Consider the following 14,882-nt stretch of genomic DNA (forward strand, 5'->3'; position numbering starts at 1 on the left):
CCCTGTACGTACCCGGATCAATCAAGACTCATGGAATGTACCAGAGCTCTTCTAGTTAGGGTGGGAATCTGAGTGTCCCGCTCGGATCACAGCTTCACCAAACCCCCCAGAATCTGGGGCTTGTACATCCAACTGGTAATGCTTTGCAAAGGTGTGCAACGACTTCCATGTAGCCGCCCTACAAATCTCTTGCGGCGAAACTTGACATTCCGCCCACAATGTTGCCTGCAAACGGGTAGAAATGTGCTCGCAGCCCAACTGGGAGCATTCAGCCTTGAAGCAGATATGCCGAAGCATTAGCCTCCTTCAACCAGCGAGCAACCGTGGTCCTAGATGCCTTGTGCCCCCGGTTGCGTCCACTCCACAACACAAAGATGATCAGACATACGGAAACTATTAGTAACCTACAAGTAACGCAAGAGAATGTGACGCACGTCCAGCTTCCTCAGATCTCTCTACTGGGGATTGGTACGATCCAAGTCCGGAAAGGATAAGAGCTCCACCAACTGATTCAAATGAAAAAGATACCACTTTTGGGAGAAAAGATGGAACCGTTCATAGTGAAACTCCTGCATCCATAATCCTCAAGAAAGGTTCCCTGCAGGATAATGCCTGAAGCTCAGACACTCGATGAGCTGAGGAAACAGCCACGAGAAAAACAGTCTTTAATGTAAGATCTTATCATCGCTCTCTTCATTGGTTCAAAAGGAGCCCCACACAGAGCCTTGAGAACCAAGTTCAAGCTCCATGATGGACAAAGGTTCCTGACCAGCAGATGTAAATGTTTTGCCCCTCGGAGAAAACGTGCGACGGCCAGATGTGCAGCCACGGAAACACCCGTGAGCCACCACCTGTACACGTAACGAACTGCATGTAAGGCCCTTCGCAAGCCCCACCTGTAAGAATGACAAAATATGTGAAACCAAGGCAGCAGTAGGAGCCACCCCCTGATCCAGACACCACGATTCAAAAATTCCCCAAACCCTGACATAGGCCAGGGAAGTAGAGGGCTTCCTAGACTGCAAGAGGGTAGCCACAACTACCTCTGAGTAGCCCTTGCTCTTTAAACACTGCCTTTCAAAAATCATGCACTAGACAAAAGTGATCTGCCTCTTCTAAACAAATGGGCCCCTGCCGAAGAAGGTTCAAGAGGTCTCGTAGCCGGAGGGGTCCATCCACCATGAGACTGACTAGTTCCGCAAACCATGGACACCTCGGCCTTTCCGGAGCTTCCAAAATCACCTCAGACAAGTGAGATTTTATGCACCGCAGCACTTTGCCAATCAGAGGCCATGGAGGAAACATGTACAGAAGAAAGTTCTTTGACCAGGCGAGAACCAGAGCATCCACGCCCTCTGCTCCTGGCGACGACTGAAGAAACAAGGAGCTTTGGCATTGCGAAATGTCGCCATCAGGTCCATGCTTGGTGTGCAACACCTGTCGCAGATGAGGTCGAACGCCTCCGGTGAGAGCTCCCACTCTCCAGGATCGAGGTGATTGCAACTGAGAAAGTCGGCCTGAACATTGTTGACTCCGGCGATGTGAGAGGCTGCAATGCTGACCAAATACGTTTCTGCCCAGCTCATCAGCTGTTGCACTTCGGTCGCCACTGGTTGGCTCTTGGTTCCTCCTTGTCGATTGATATAAGCCACTGTAGTCGCATTGTCGAAGAGAATCCCGACAGACTTCCCTTGCAGACTCGGTCGAAGGGCATGCAGAGCTAATCGAACCACTCTGGTCTCGAGACGATTGATGGACCACAGACCCTGTACAGACTTCTCCCGACACACCACTCCCCAACCGGAGAGACTGGCGTCAGTGCTGACCACTGTCCACTCTGGGATCTCCAGGGAAAACTCCACTGCTCAAGTTGTCCGGGTTGAGCCACTAATCTAGACTGGAACAAGCAGACTCCGTAAGAGGCAGAGGAAGATGAAATTGCTCCGACACTGGGCTCCAATGGGAAAGCAATGTGCACTGCAGAGGCCTCATATGAGCAAAGGCCCAGGGAACAACTCGAGGGTGGACATCATCGATCCAAGGACCTGCAAATAATCCCAGACTCTAGGATACTTGGATAATAAATCCCGAACCTGCCCCTGCAGCTTGATGATGCGGTTCTCAGTGAGAAAAAGACTCTGCCTTGCCATGTGTCAAACCGTGCTCCCAGAAATTCCAAAAACTGAGAGGTGACTCTTGGCGAAGTTGATCACCCACCCGAGTGATTGCAACAGCTGAATCACCCGCCGAACCGCCACGCAGCAAAGCAATTCAGACTTCGCCCGAATGAGCCAATTGTCCAGATACGGATGAACTAAAAAACCTTCTTTCCGGAGCTGTGCCGTCATCACAATCATTGCCTTGGTAAAAGTCCTGGGTGTCATGGCGAGACTGAATGGCAGAGTATGAAACTGAAAAGGGTGCCCTAGGATGGTGAACCTCAGAAATTTCTGGTGGTCGGACGAGATGCCGATGTGTAGGTACACTTCTGTAAGATCCAGGGTTGCCAAGAACTCTCCCTTTCTTACCGACGCAATGACGGACCTCAGAGGTTCCATGCGGAACCATGGAATCCGGAGGCATCCATTTACTCTTTTTAAATCTAGAATGGGCTGGAAGGCGCCCTCCTTCTTTGGCACCATGAAGTAAATGGAAAAACGGCCCCTCCACTGTTCCGCCAGAGGAACCTTTACAATTGCTCACAGTTCGAGGAGATGGTACAATGTGTCCTTTACCTCTCAGCGCTTCTCAACATACAAGCAGGGGGAGACAAGGAAATGATCTTGGTGGCGTCGAGCAAACTAACGCACAACCGTGCTTTATCACATTGAGAACCCACTGGTCGGATGTTAGAGTGGCCCATTCCTCATAAAATGGAGACAGTCTGCCTCCCAACACTGGAGCAGAAGAATAGACCAGCCTCGCATCACCGGGAGGACTTGACACCACTGGCGGACTGAGGAGCTCCTGGTCTGCTGAAGCACCGGCCTTGAAAGGACTGAGACCAGGACTGTTGTCTTCCTGATGGCTGACAAAAGGAAGATCCGGAAGACCAGGATGAACAGAATCTCCGATTTCCCCGGAGCCACAAGCAAGACAGAAAAGATCCTCTTGATCTTGGCCGATCCTCTGGTAGACTGTGTACCTTGTTCTCACCCAAGGATTGAATGATGTCCTCCAGGTCCTTCCCAAAAAGAAGTTTTCCCTTGAAGGGCAAAGAACCCAGTTGAGCTTTGGAGGAAACATCTGCTGACCAATTTCGCAACCAGAGAAGCCTCTGGGCCGAAACCGCTGAAACCATAGACCTGGCTGAAGTATGCAAGAGGTCATAAAGAGCATCTGCCCTATTAGCAACCGCCACTTCGAGACGTCCCGCTTGCACCACTTCGGCCTCAGTTAGGGCGGTGCTATTTTGCAGCTGCTGAACCCAGCGAAGGCCTGTTCTCAAGGAGAAATTACTGCACATGGCAGCTTGGACGCCAAGCGCCAACACCTCAAATATCTTTTTAAGCTGCACCTCCAGTTTCCGATCTTGGAAATCTTTGAGAGCATTCGCCCCCGTTAAGGAAAATTAGTTTCTTACCTGATAATTTTCGTTCCTGTAGTACCAAGGATCAGTCCAGGACACCTGGGTTGTGACTCCGCACCAGTAGATGGAGACAGACTAAAACTTGTGGGCGGAGCCATATATGCCCCTGTGCCAGTCACAGCCCCTCAGTCTTACGGAATGTCAAAGTAGAACACAACCAGAGAAGTAAACAAAACTAGCTATAAACCGCTAATAAAAAAACGGGGAAATAAACACCCCTCCTGGAAACGGACTCTCCAACCGAGAGAGCTAACAAGCGGAACAGATCAATTCAGAACACAGAGCGGACTCTCCATTACTTCAGCGTAGCACTGCGGGCGGGATCCTGGACTGATCCTTGGTACTACAGGAATGAAAATTATCAGGTAAGAAACTAATTTTCCTTTCCCTGTACGTACCAGGATCAGTCCAGGACACCTGGGATGTACCAGAGCAACCTACTGAGGGTGGGAAGCAGAGAGTCCCGCTCGGAGTACCCTCTCTCCAAAACACCCTGAATCGGTAGCCCGGACATCCAACCGGTAATGCCGGATAAAGGTATGCAACGACTTCCAGGTGGCCGCCCTACAAATCTCTTGAGGCGACACCTGCGAAGCTTCCGCCCAAGACGCTGCATGAGAACGAGTCGAGTGAGCCCGCAGCCCCACGGGAAGAGGTTTACCCCGCATCAAGTACGCCGAACCAATGGCCTCCTTGAGCCAACGGGCGATCGTTGTGCGGGACGCTGCGGCTCCTTTCTTTGGGCCAGAGAACAGGACAAACAGATGATCTGTGACCCGAAACGGATTAGTGACCTCCAGATATCGGAGAAGGGATCTCCGCACGTCCAGCCTCCGTAACTCCCTCGCTTCTGGAGCAGAGGACTCTCCGCACGCAAACGCGGGCAACTCCACCGATTGATTCATGTGAAAAGACGAGACCACTTTCGGTAGAAAGGAAGGAACCGTCCGCAAGGACACCCCGGATTCGGAAATACGCAAAAAGGGTTCCCTACAGGACAGGGCCTGTAACTCGGAAACACGCCTTGCCGAGGCAATCGCCACCAGAAATGCCGTCTTTAAAGTGAGATCCTTAAGAGTTGCGCGTTTCAAGGGCTCAAACGGCGCCGCGCATAGAGCGGAGAGAACCCAATTGAGGTTCCAAGCCGGACAAGGAAGACGCAATGGAGGGCGAAGGTGCTTAGCACCCCGAAGGAAACGAGAAATATCCTTTTTTTTTTTTTTTTTTAACAAAATCGCCTGTCGCTGTCCACGGTCCTGGAGCCCTAATCCAGCAGGGGTGAGTGAACCGGGCTCCCCGGTGTCACCCCTGACGCTGCTACTAGGCCAGCTGGGTCCTCGACCCTAGCAGCGGCCCCAACCAGGGGGGGGTGGTCCCCTCAGAACCTCACAACCCCCCTGGGAGGCAGGGCGAAAGGGACCTAAGGGACAATTTAGAAAAAAATTACCCAAACAGAAAACACCGTAGCCTAAACTGGCCTAAAGAAATAAAAAAGAACCGACCCTGACGGAGTACCAGAACCAGGGCAGGCAGGGCTGTGACCGGACCTGCACCATCTACTGGAGACAGAGTAAGACTGAGGGGCTGTGACTGGCACAGGGGCATATATGGCTCCACCCACAAGTTTTAGTCTGTCTCCATCTACTGGTGCGGAGTCACAACCCAGGTGTCCTGGACTGATCCTGGTACGTACAGGGAACAGGGATAGTGGTCTTTTTTGTGACAGCCGATACCAATGCATCCACCTTAGAGATGTGGAGAATGTCCAAAACCTCCTCTGGTAAGGGATACAACTTGTCCATAGCCTTACTGACCTTCAGACCCAGGTCAGGAGTATCCCACTCTCGGAACTAGTCCATAACAGAGAGATGAAAGGGGAATGATTTGGTTGGACCCTGCAGGCCCACCATGACTGGATCCACAGAACCTATTCGAGAATCCTCCGGAGGGGTTTCGGTACCCAGTTCTTCCAGAATGGCCAGAATTAATGGGCCTAACTCATCTCTGTGAAACAGGCAGACCACCTTTGGGTCATCTCCTTCAACAATTTGAGGACCTCCATGATCAATAGGCAGATCCTGGTCCTCATCCGGTTGCTTCCCCTGATGAGATGCCACGCTAGGCTCCTGAGTGCCCTGCTCCGAATCCTCTGAGGACGAATCATCTCGCGGATAAGTCCGTAGTGGTCTTTTGGCTTTCGGATCCTCCACTGCCTTCGTCAGCCGGGATCTCTTGCCCTTATGGCTACCTGGACCACTGGGCTCCTGGTCTGCTCGCACCTTGAGACCCTCTCCAGAGTGCTTTCGAGCTGCCCTTCTGGCCTTAAAGGCTTTATACAGCAATAATACAAAACCTGAAGAGAATCAAATGAGGAGTCTGAAGCCCCCTTGGAGTTCTCCTCTGTCGGGCTAGGAGATTTGACTAATGACAGCCTCCCGCAGGGGCTGTAGGCTGTGGAGAAAGAGGAGGAGGGGAACTCCCTCCCCCCTCTGCGACTGGTGCCAGCGCATGAAACGTGGCCAAAATGGCCTCCATTTCCATGCTCAGCCAGCAGTGAGCGTCTGGACACTGTGGAGCCCCCTTTGGGACCGAGACACGGCTCCCCCGAAGTGTCTTCCCCTTCGGGAAGGCAGAAGCACAAAGCCCATCATGGCAAAGGTGCGTGCATCTCTGCAGGCAAGACTGCAAGGCATCGCAAAGCGGCTGAGAACAAAAAAATTTTTTTTTTTTTTTTTTTTTTTTTTTAAATGAACTTTCCCGGGCTGCAGCAGCGGTAAAAACGGGCATCCAAACCTGCAGCAGCACTCTGTTCTCTCTGGAATTGTAAGTAAAACGGGTCCGCACTGCCCCGGGGTGAGTGAGCCGGGCTCCCCGGTATCACCCCCAACTAAGGACCGTGCTGTAAGACAGGGTTCTCAACTCTTAAGAGCGAAACCTTGATATCAGGGAGTATGGTCCCCTTATGGCCTGCAGACCTCCTGAGAGCTAAAGGGAAACGCTCCTGCCGGGTTTTAAAGAGCCTCCCTTTTTTTTTTTTTTTTAAAGAAATACTAACACTATCACTACACTAAAAGGATTAAAGCCAAATCCCCTTGAAAACAACTTGTGTCTTCTTTTTTTTTTCAAACTAGCTACAGACTATAGGATTTTGCATCTCCACCATCTGCTGGAGACAGAGAAATACTGACGTACTGTAGGTGGCACCTCAGGGTATAGGGCAGAGTCGGTCAAAACCTCTGTCTACATCTGCTGGTGGAGAGGAAAAAAACCTAGGAGTCTGGACTGATCCAGGTACGTACAGGGAAAAGCAAATTCTCTGCTTATATTCAAGCTTTACATAAACTAAGACTTTCTAGTTTATGTGCAAAAGAAAAATATATTTAAAAATTTAGCATTTTGATCTCTTTTTCCCTTGTTATCCCTTACCAGGGGCAACATTAGAAAAGTTTAACTGGCCTGAAGGCAGGAGGCCCAGCCTCAGCACCACTCATTTGCCAGCACTGGCCGCTACAGTAGCAGAAGTCCTTGCCCCTGCAATGTGTTCCCAGGTCTGACAAGCCCCGGGGGACAGGGAATCCCAACTCAGGTTCCCCCAAAGAACAGTGGAGTGGCATGATTCAAGAAGCTGGCTCCATTACAAGGGTTTTAATTATATGCAATATAAAATTGACTTATTTTCTAAATAAATCTAAAACAGTTACTCACACTTCATTCCATTCCCATGTGTCAAAATTAAGGAAATAAAGGTCATTCATTCTAGCATCCTAAAACAGACAGACAAAAACGTAATGGGTATTACCCTAAGGCAGAGGAAAATCAGCAAGACCATATTCCTTTGCTTAACACTTACTCTATATCTGCCGCCAAACACATAGCCTCTGTTTCCCACAGTTGCACAAGCATGTGCTGCTCGAGGCGAGGGAGATTTACCCTGTTACAGAAACATTTCATTAGTAAAAGCATCCACTTTACCATATCACAGTACATATAGCAGACCCAGAAAGTAGATAGTGGAGACCATATCAAGATGGGCCTACAGTTCATTTACTACTCAAGAAAAAAAAAAAAAAAAAAAAAAGAGGACTTGTAATTTAAAATCCATGTTAAAGAAAAACAGGATAAATTACCACAGAAATGCTAATTTAACCTTCTTCCCACTCTAGAACAGGAAATCCTACAGCAATGTAGTCATCACACTATACAGCGCAACAGACATCATTGAAGAGCAACAACAAAAAGAAAACCCATACAGTAGTCTGAGCAAACGTATACAACTCCATGGATTTCTATGCTATGTACCAGAAAGCAAACAGGAGAAAAACCACCACAAAAAAAAAGAAGCATGACTTGTCTGAACTATACACAAAATCTACTCAGAGTACTAGAGAAACTAGTACTCTGAGTAGATTAAACACAAACACGTTGCTACTAGAGATCGCTCATTCACTATTGCCGGAACAAACCTCTGGAACAAAATGCCCACAGACCTGCGTCTAGAACCCTGCCATAAGAAATTCAAGCAGAATCTCAAAACTTGGCTGTTTGAACAAGCATTCTCCCAATGATCATCCGTTTCCTGAAATGCCTATTACTTAACTCTGTTTTCTTTGATCCATATTTACTTGCCCAGTAATCACCACCCATTGTCATTATACCTCCGCTAATTTTTACTTTACCAATCTCTTAACTCCCAATTTTCATTTAAAATTGCCCTTAACATTAGAATTTATTATCTGTAGTTTAATTGTTCTTTGTTCTTAACTTGTGTTTAATTTATCTATGATGTGTTATGATATATGATAGGATATGTTCACATTAGTTAATTTTGTCTGTAAAGCTTGTTGCTAATTATTGTTTATTGTAAACCGAGGTGATGTTATTAACGTGCCGCGGTATATAAAAAAATCACTAAATAAATAAATTAATTAATTAAAATGCACAATACCGTAGTAATGGGCTGACTCCAAGTAAAGGTTTCAGTGTCAAGAACATGAACATGATTATTCCACCCTCTTGGATAAATGGAATTCTATCAAAGTGAGAAGGAAAAAAAAATTATTACACCAATGTGCATGCCAAAGTCATGAAATAATGGACAACATGTAAAGAACAAAGTTGTTTGCTTCTTACACCAAAAGAAGTTTCATCATATTCAAAAGTCCCGATTTTATCTTCTTGGTAGTAACCATAACCACCAAAAAAGATTAACCTAGTCAAGAAAAAAAAAGTATAAAGCTTAATATATAAACCAATTATATTCTAATTAACACCAACAAATTAAACTTCTGTTAAGTGTGTTTCAAAAAGGAAAATTCAATCTACTATAAGTTTATTAGATTTCAGTAGGTGCGAGACATGTAGCAAGAGCTGTATGGGGGGAGACCACATCAGAAAAAGACAGCACTAATGCTCCTGTCCTGGGGGCCCACCAGCCAGTCAGATTTTCAGGATATCCACAATGAATATGCATGAGAGAATATTTGCTTGCACTGCCTCCATAACATGCAAATTCTCTTTCATGCATATTCACTGTGGATATCCTGAAAACCCGACTGGCTGGTGGGCCCCCAGGACAGGGTTGGGGAACAATGCCTTACAATTTGGGAATGCTGTTATCTAATTTGAATCTCTCCCCTTTCAAGGTGTCTGAAAAGGGATTACTTTTTCAGGGCCCAAACTTCTGGAGGATCTGGATCAATTCTGTCTAATGGCTTCACCCTTGAAAAGGCTCATCTTCTGAAGAGGGGTAACTCTTGAAGACTGAAAGTTATCAACTTCCTAGACATACACCCTGTTCTGGAGGATTTTTGAGTTGTTCGAATCACAACTGTGCCTTTGTTTCTGCTGAAAGTGGTGTGCACCTTTTATGTCAATCAGTTGGTGTGTTTCCCTTCGTTCCATATGCATAATGAAGGGTCAACTTATCACATGAGATGTGGGCTGGAGAAACGGAGTCTGCTTTTGAGATACCTTAAAGTCACTAATGATTTCAGGAGATCTGATCATCTTTGTGTTGTATGGAGGTATGCGCTTTGGACAGGCCATTTTTAAGGCCTCTACTGTACAATGGATTATAGATGTCATCACTGAAGCATATATTGATGCAGTCAAACTTTTGACCAAGCAGGCCAGGGTACATTTTATGAAGTTCAGGCTACATTCTGGGCAAAGGTTTGCCCAATTTATCTGATGGAAATCTGCAGGGCAGCAATTTGGTCTTCCCTGTATGCCTTTGCCAAGCATAAATCACTCAGATGTGGGGGCTAGGCAAGAGGGTTCTTTTGCAGTAGGAGTTACGAGTGCAGGATTGGCAGCATCCTGCCCTAAACAGGCACTAGCTCGACTGTCAAAGAAGGAGAAATCACACTTTACCTGATAATTTGCTTTCCTTGAAACCAGTCAGAATAGTCCAAATCACTCCCTTTTAGCTACCAAATTCTGCTCTGGGTTTTACGTTTTGGTTTTTTTTTTTAAACACACTTCACTTCAGTATGTATTAAGAACTGTTTGGTTGACAGGTATATTCTTTGCCCATTAACTCTTGCTTTTGTTCTTATGATTTCAGAAGCCTTTTGCTTTAAAAAAAGACAAAAAACCCACAGCTTCTACTATAGAGATAAGAAAGCAGATGTGGGTTTGTTTGTTATGGATAGTGATTCATGTTGTCCAGAGTTAGTCAGTACAGATGCATATATGAATACCAGTGGGTCTGGTGCTCTGTGTCTCCATCTGCTGGTCAGGATGCATAATCCATCTGTCTGGACTAGTCTGACTGGCTTCAAAGAAAGGAAATTTATCAGATAAAGTATAATTTCTCCTTCTTGAAGCTGAACAACAGAAGCAGCCATAGCCTTCGCTGAACTTGTGATTTGCAGTCCTGCTGAGGCGTAGCATTAATAATGCACTCAGCCAGCTAGGTACGCAACTGCTATTCCTAGTCTGTTGGGATCTCATGAGATGGTCAGCTGGGAGGTTTTTTTTTATGCAGTTAAGTTTGTTTCTTGTAATATGTTTGTTTGTAGAGTTTTATATACCGTTATTCGGTAGAGCCATCATAACGGTTTACAAAATATGCAATTAGCATACAATCAAATGGAGTTAACATGGTAGTTGGGAACAGTAGAGTATTGTGAACAGTAAACATTTTTTTCTTAGTAGTTGAATAACAGAATAGTGAGGAGAACATTTTCAATGAATTTAATGAATCAAGTGAGAGAGCAGGGAAGGGTGAAAAAGGAGGGTACATCAGGAGAGCATGAAGAGGAGGATTATGCTTGCGAGTTCTGTTGAGGGCTGGGATGATCAGGTGTCAGATAGTTAGAATAGAGTTTGCAGAATAAAAATGTTTTTAGGTTAAAACCTTTTTGCATTCCAGAGTATGTAGGGGTTTTTCACCCTCATGCGCATAGGGCCTAGGAAAGAAGGCAGATATGATGGATTGATTGACATGAAAAGCCAAGACTATCTTTGGGAGATATTTTGGGAGAGTATGGAAAACCACCCTGTTGTGGAAGAACTGCATGTACACAGGATAGCAGATGAGAGTTTAAAGTTCTCAGACTTCTAGCTGAAGTCACTGCAATGAGTAACTTCACCTTTCATGTCAATTTTTAGAAAAATTGACACCAAGGGTTCAAAAAACAGCTTCATTAGTTAGGAAAGGACTACATTCAGGTCCCATGAACAGGTGGCTTTAGTACTGGGGATTTAATATGCCATAGGCTTTTCTTAAAGCAAGATATTAATGGAGATGAGATGAGATCGATTTGCTAGCTATTTGAGTATGGTAAGCTGCTATAGTGCTGAGGTGCACCCATACAGACAAGGTGGTGAGGCCAGAGTCAGAAAGGTGGAGCAAGTATTTTAGGAGATTGTTAAGCTCACAGGAATATGGTTCCAAAACATTCTGTTAGCACAGGTGCGCCAAACAGTGTCATTTGAAGGCATAATTTCTTCTAGTGGAAGGTTTCCTAGAAGAGACAAGTAGGTCCACAATTTCTGTTAAGTGAGGATCCTGTATCACTGAGCACTCAACATCCAAGCTGAGAGTTAAGGCCACAATGTCCCATCTTCCTGCATCAGCAGTGCAGGGTCTCTTCCCAGATGTATGGGAAAACTACTGGAAGTTGTACGAGATAGACACATCAGATCTGCCTTGACCATGCCAGGACTATGAGAATTAGATAAGAGTGATCCTGAAGAACTTTGCACTGTGGAAAAGTGTACATGAGGCTTTGTCCTCAGCTGAGGAGGAAAACGTCTTGAACCAACCTGTTGTCACTTTATAGAACTGAGCAAAATTGATTTAGTTTTGTGTTCTGCTGTGAGATGAACAGGTCCACTAATGGTAGACTTCATAAGGTGAAGAGTTAATTGGTCACGGACTGCTGTAGAGACCACTCATGTGGTTGAAACACTCTGCTGAATCAATCTGGCCAGCATATTCCCTGGCAGATAAGTGGCCTAAAGAGCAGTTAATTTGTCTTCGTCCAATGCCAGATTAAGGCATCTTGACAAGAGGCCATAATCCCATTCCCCCCTGCTTGTTGACGTAAAATATGGTGACCTGGTTGTCTGTTTGAATCAGGATGTTCTTTCCCTGAAGATGTGCAAGTTGATAGTGTCTCTTTGCTCTCAAACCCAGAAGGTTGATCTGATAATTGCTCTCAAAAGATTCCAGAGGCCTTGTATTCAAATTTACCATTTAGCCCTACTCTGTCTTTTAACCAGTTGGCAATCCACAATCCAGTACTGCCCCCTATAGGAAAATTGGTTCTTACCTGCTAATTTTGTTATTGTTCACACCCCAGATCAGTCCAGACAGAGTGGGTTTTGCATGCCTAACAGCAGATGGAGGCAGAGAATAAAACCTTTGAGGCACTGCTACATAACAGAGTGACCTGTACCAAAGGCAAATTAGAGTGAAACACAACTATACCCTGTCCACTCAAGGCGAACGTCAAACCAAGGGTTGGAGCGCCCCCCCCCCCCCCCCATCAACCCCATGGAACCAAATCAAACCTGGTAATCCTGTTTAGATTCTGAACATACAAACCCTTAACTAATAGGAAATATCCATACAGATACAAAAACAATTTTTTTTTAACAAAATTTACAAAATATAGCAGCTTAAACATATACAAATAGCAACACTACCTCACTCATACCTCATTCATTAGAAATAGAAACACTAGAAACTGTGCTTCAATATTTAGAATACACCTTGCAAAAAGAATGACAGCAATGTTACAAAAAATCTCAAATCATATTTTCCTCTCATTCATGAAAGTACCTTTTATCTCTTGAAGAGAACAAAATGCTTTATATTTCAAAATGATGTTTATTATGTAGAGAGAACAGTCTTTATCAGCTATCTCAAAACGATGCCTCTCACCAACGGTCATCCCCAAATGTTGATGTGAAAGGGTTCGTTTTGAGATAACTAATCTTCCCCTACAAGGGACCCTCATTTCACTCTATAGGGCTTCTTCAGGAGGATAAATATCCTACAATAGATATAACAAACCACTATAATCCATACATATCATCGCCATATCTGAATTCAAAAAACAATTACCACAAATGCTCTTGCAAGTCTGTATAACGTTTCATTTCTCATTACTAACTCCCAATTTCTCATTACTAACTCCCAATTTCATTGCGTGTTAGCTGCCGAAACACAAAATCAAATCTGAATGTATTTAAAATCCATACTATGAATTACCACAATATAACTGTAAATTGATTACCGACAATTATTCCCAGCTTTTCAGAAAACCGCAAAAAAAAAAAATCCATCTTCTACAAACAACCAAACAGACGCAGCCATCTTCTGTAACGTTCCAACGCTTATGTGTCTCATGACCAGATGCCACTGCCCTCTATGGCATACAGATGCGTTATTTATTTATTTATTTTAATTTTTTCTATACCGGCATTCGTGATAATATCACATCAAGCCGGTTTACAGTAAACAATGGGGTGATAATATGTACAATACAAAATATAAATGCAGTTACAATAAACAAGGAGTCGTACAACTAGGAGCAAGAAGAAGAAAAGATAGTAACTTTAACATAGTGTGTAAACCCGTAGAATGGTAGAATTTCCAATAATGGAAGTGAGTGATTTACAATGAATTGTTCAGTATAAATATGTAGTTTTTAACAATAAAGAATAAATCATAAGTAATGAAAATTCTGAATGTTTATAATGCTTAGGGGTAGGTTACCAGGATGGTTATAATAAGAAAGATGTTGCTTGGAGGTTGAATATCGGATAGAAATGTTTTTAATCTGAGTCTGGGAAGGCTTGTTTGAAAAGCCATGTTTTAAGTCTTTTCCTGAATGTCAGTAAGCAGGGTTCCTGTCTAAGTTCCGTTGGTATGGAATTCCAAAGAGTGGGTCCTGCTGTGGAGAAAGCCCTATCTCTGTAAGTTATGTGGAGGGACGTTTTGGAAGGCGGTACTTGTAGAGACTCTTTGTAGAACTCTCTTATGGGTCTGGAGGATGTATGCTTTATGAAAGGGATTTGTAGGTTGAGAGGAGCGATTTGTTGTATGGATTTGTAGATTATGGTGATTGACTTATAAAGAATTCTGAAATGGATTGGCAGCCAGTGTAAATCTTTAAGGATTGGGGAGATGTGCTCTCTTCTCCTTGTATTTGTTAGAATTCTGGCTGCCGTATTTTGAACCATTTGTAGCGGTTTGGTGTGAGCTGATGGGATACCTAATAATAAAGAATTGCAATAGTCTAACTTGGAGAAGATTATTGCTTGTAGGATAGTCCTGTAGTCATGGTTGTGGAACAGTGGTCTTATTCTTTTTAGAACATGTAGTTTATGAAAGCAGTCTTTAGTAGTTTGGTTTATGAAAGCTTTTAAGTTAAGCCTATTATCGATGATTGCGCCCAAATCTCTTACTTTTGTTGTTTGTAAATTAGTTTGAGGAATTGTGGGGGTGTGGCAGATCTCAGAGGATATGAGAAGGAGTTCCGTTTTTGAGGAATTTAGGATTAAATTCATACTGGAAAGGAGGGAGTTGATTTCTTGCAGACAATAATCCCAAAGATCGAGGGTTTTTTTAATGGATTCTTTGATTGGTTTCACAATTTGGACATCGTCGGCATAAAGGTAGTGTTTAAGGTTCAAGTTGGTTAATAGCTGGCAGAGAGGGAGGAGGTAAATGTTAAAGAGGGTGGGTGAGAGGGATGAATCTTGGGGAACTCCTTGAGATGAAGGGTAGCGTTTAGATTCTTTGCTGTGAATTTTTACCTTGAAGCCTCTGTTTTTT

The 14,882-nt window shown here is 44.6% G+C and overlaps 1 protein-coding gene across 4 annotated transcripts in view; it reads right to left on the reverse strand.

Moving 5' to 3' along the window:
- The window catches only part of KLHDC2 (kelch domain containing 2), a 110,449-nt gene that overhangs the window by 67,242 nt on the left and 28,325 nt on the right, over positions 1-14,882 (reverse strand). For all 4 annotated transcript variants that reach the window (XM_029598374.1, XM_029598375.1, XM_029598372.1 and 1 more), the window contains 4 exons: positions 8,720-8,798; positions 8,535-8,618; positions 7,440-7,520; positions 7,295-7,353 (listed from right to left, as the gene is read on the reverse strand). In XM_029598374.1, the coding sequence (XP_029454234.1) occupies positions 7,295-7,353; positions 7,440-7,520; positions 8,535-8,618; positions 8,720-8,798 (303 nt within the window). The remainder of the gene's footprint in view (positions 1-7,294; positions 7,354-7,439; positions 7,521-8,534; positions 8,619-8,719; positions 8,799-14,882) is intronic.

Source organism: Rhinatrema bivittatum, chromosome 4, assembly GCF_901001135.1.
Source record: "Rhinatrema bivittatum chromosome 4, aRhiBiv1.1, whole genome shotgun sequence".
NCBI classification, from domain to species: Eukaryota; Metazoa; Chordata; class Amphibia; order Gymnophiona; family Rhinatrematidae; genus Rhinatrema; species Rhinatrema bivittatum.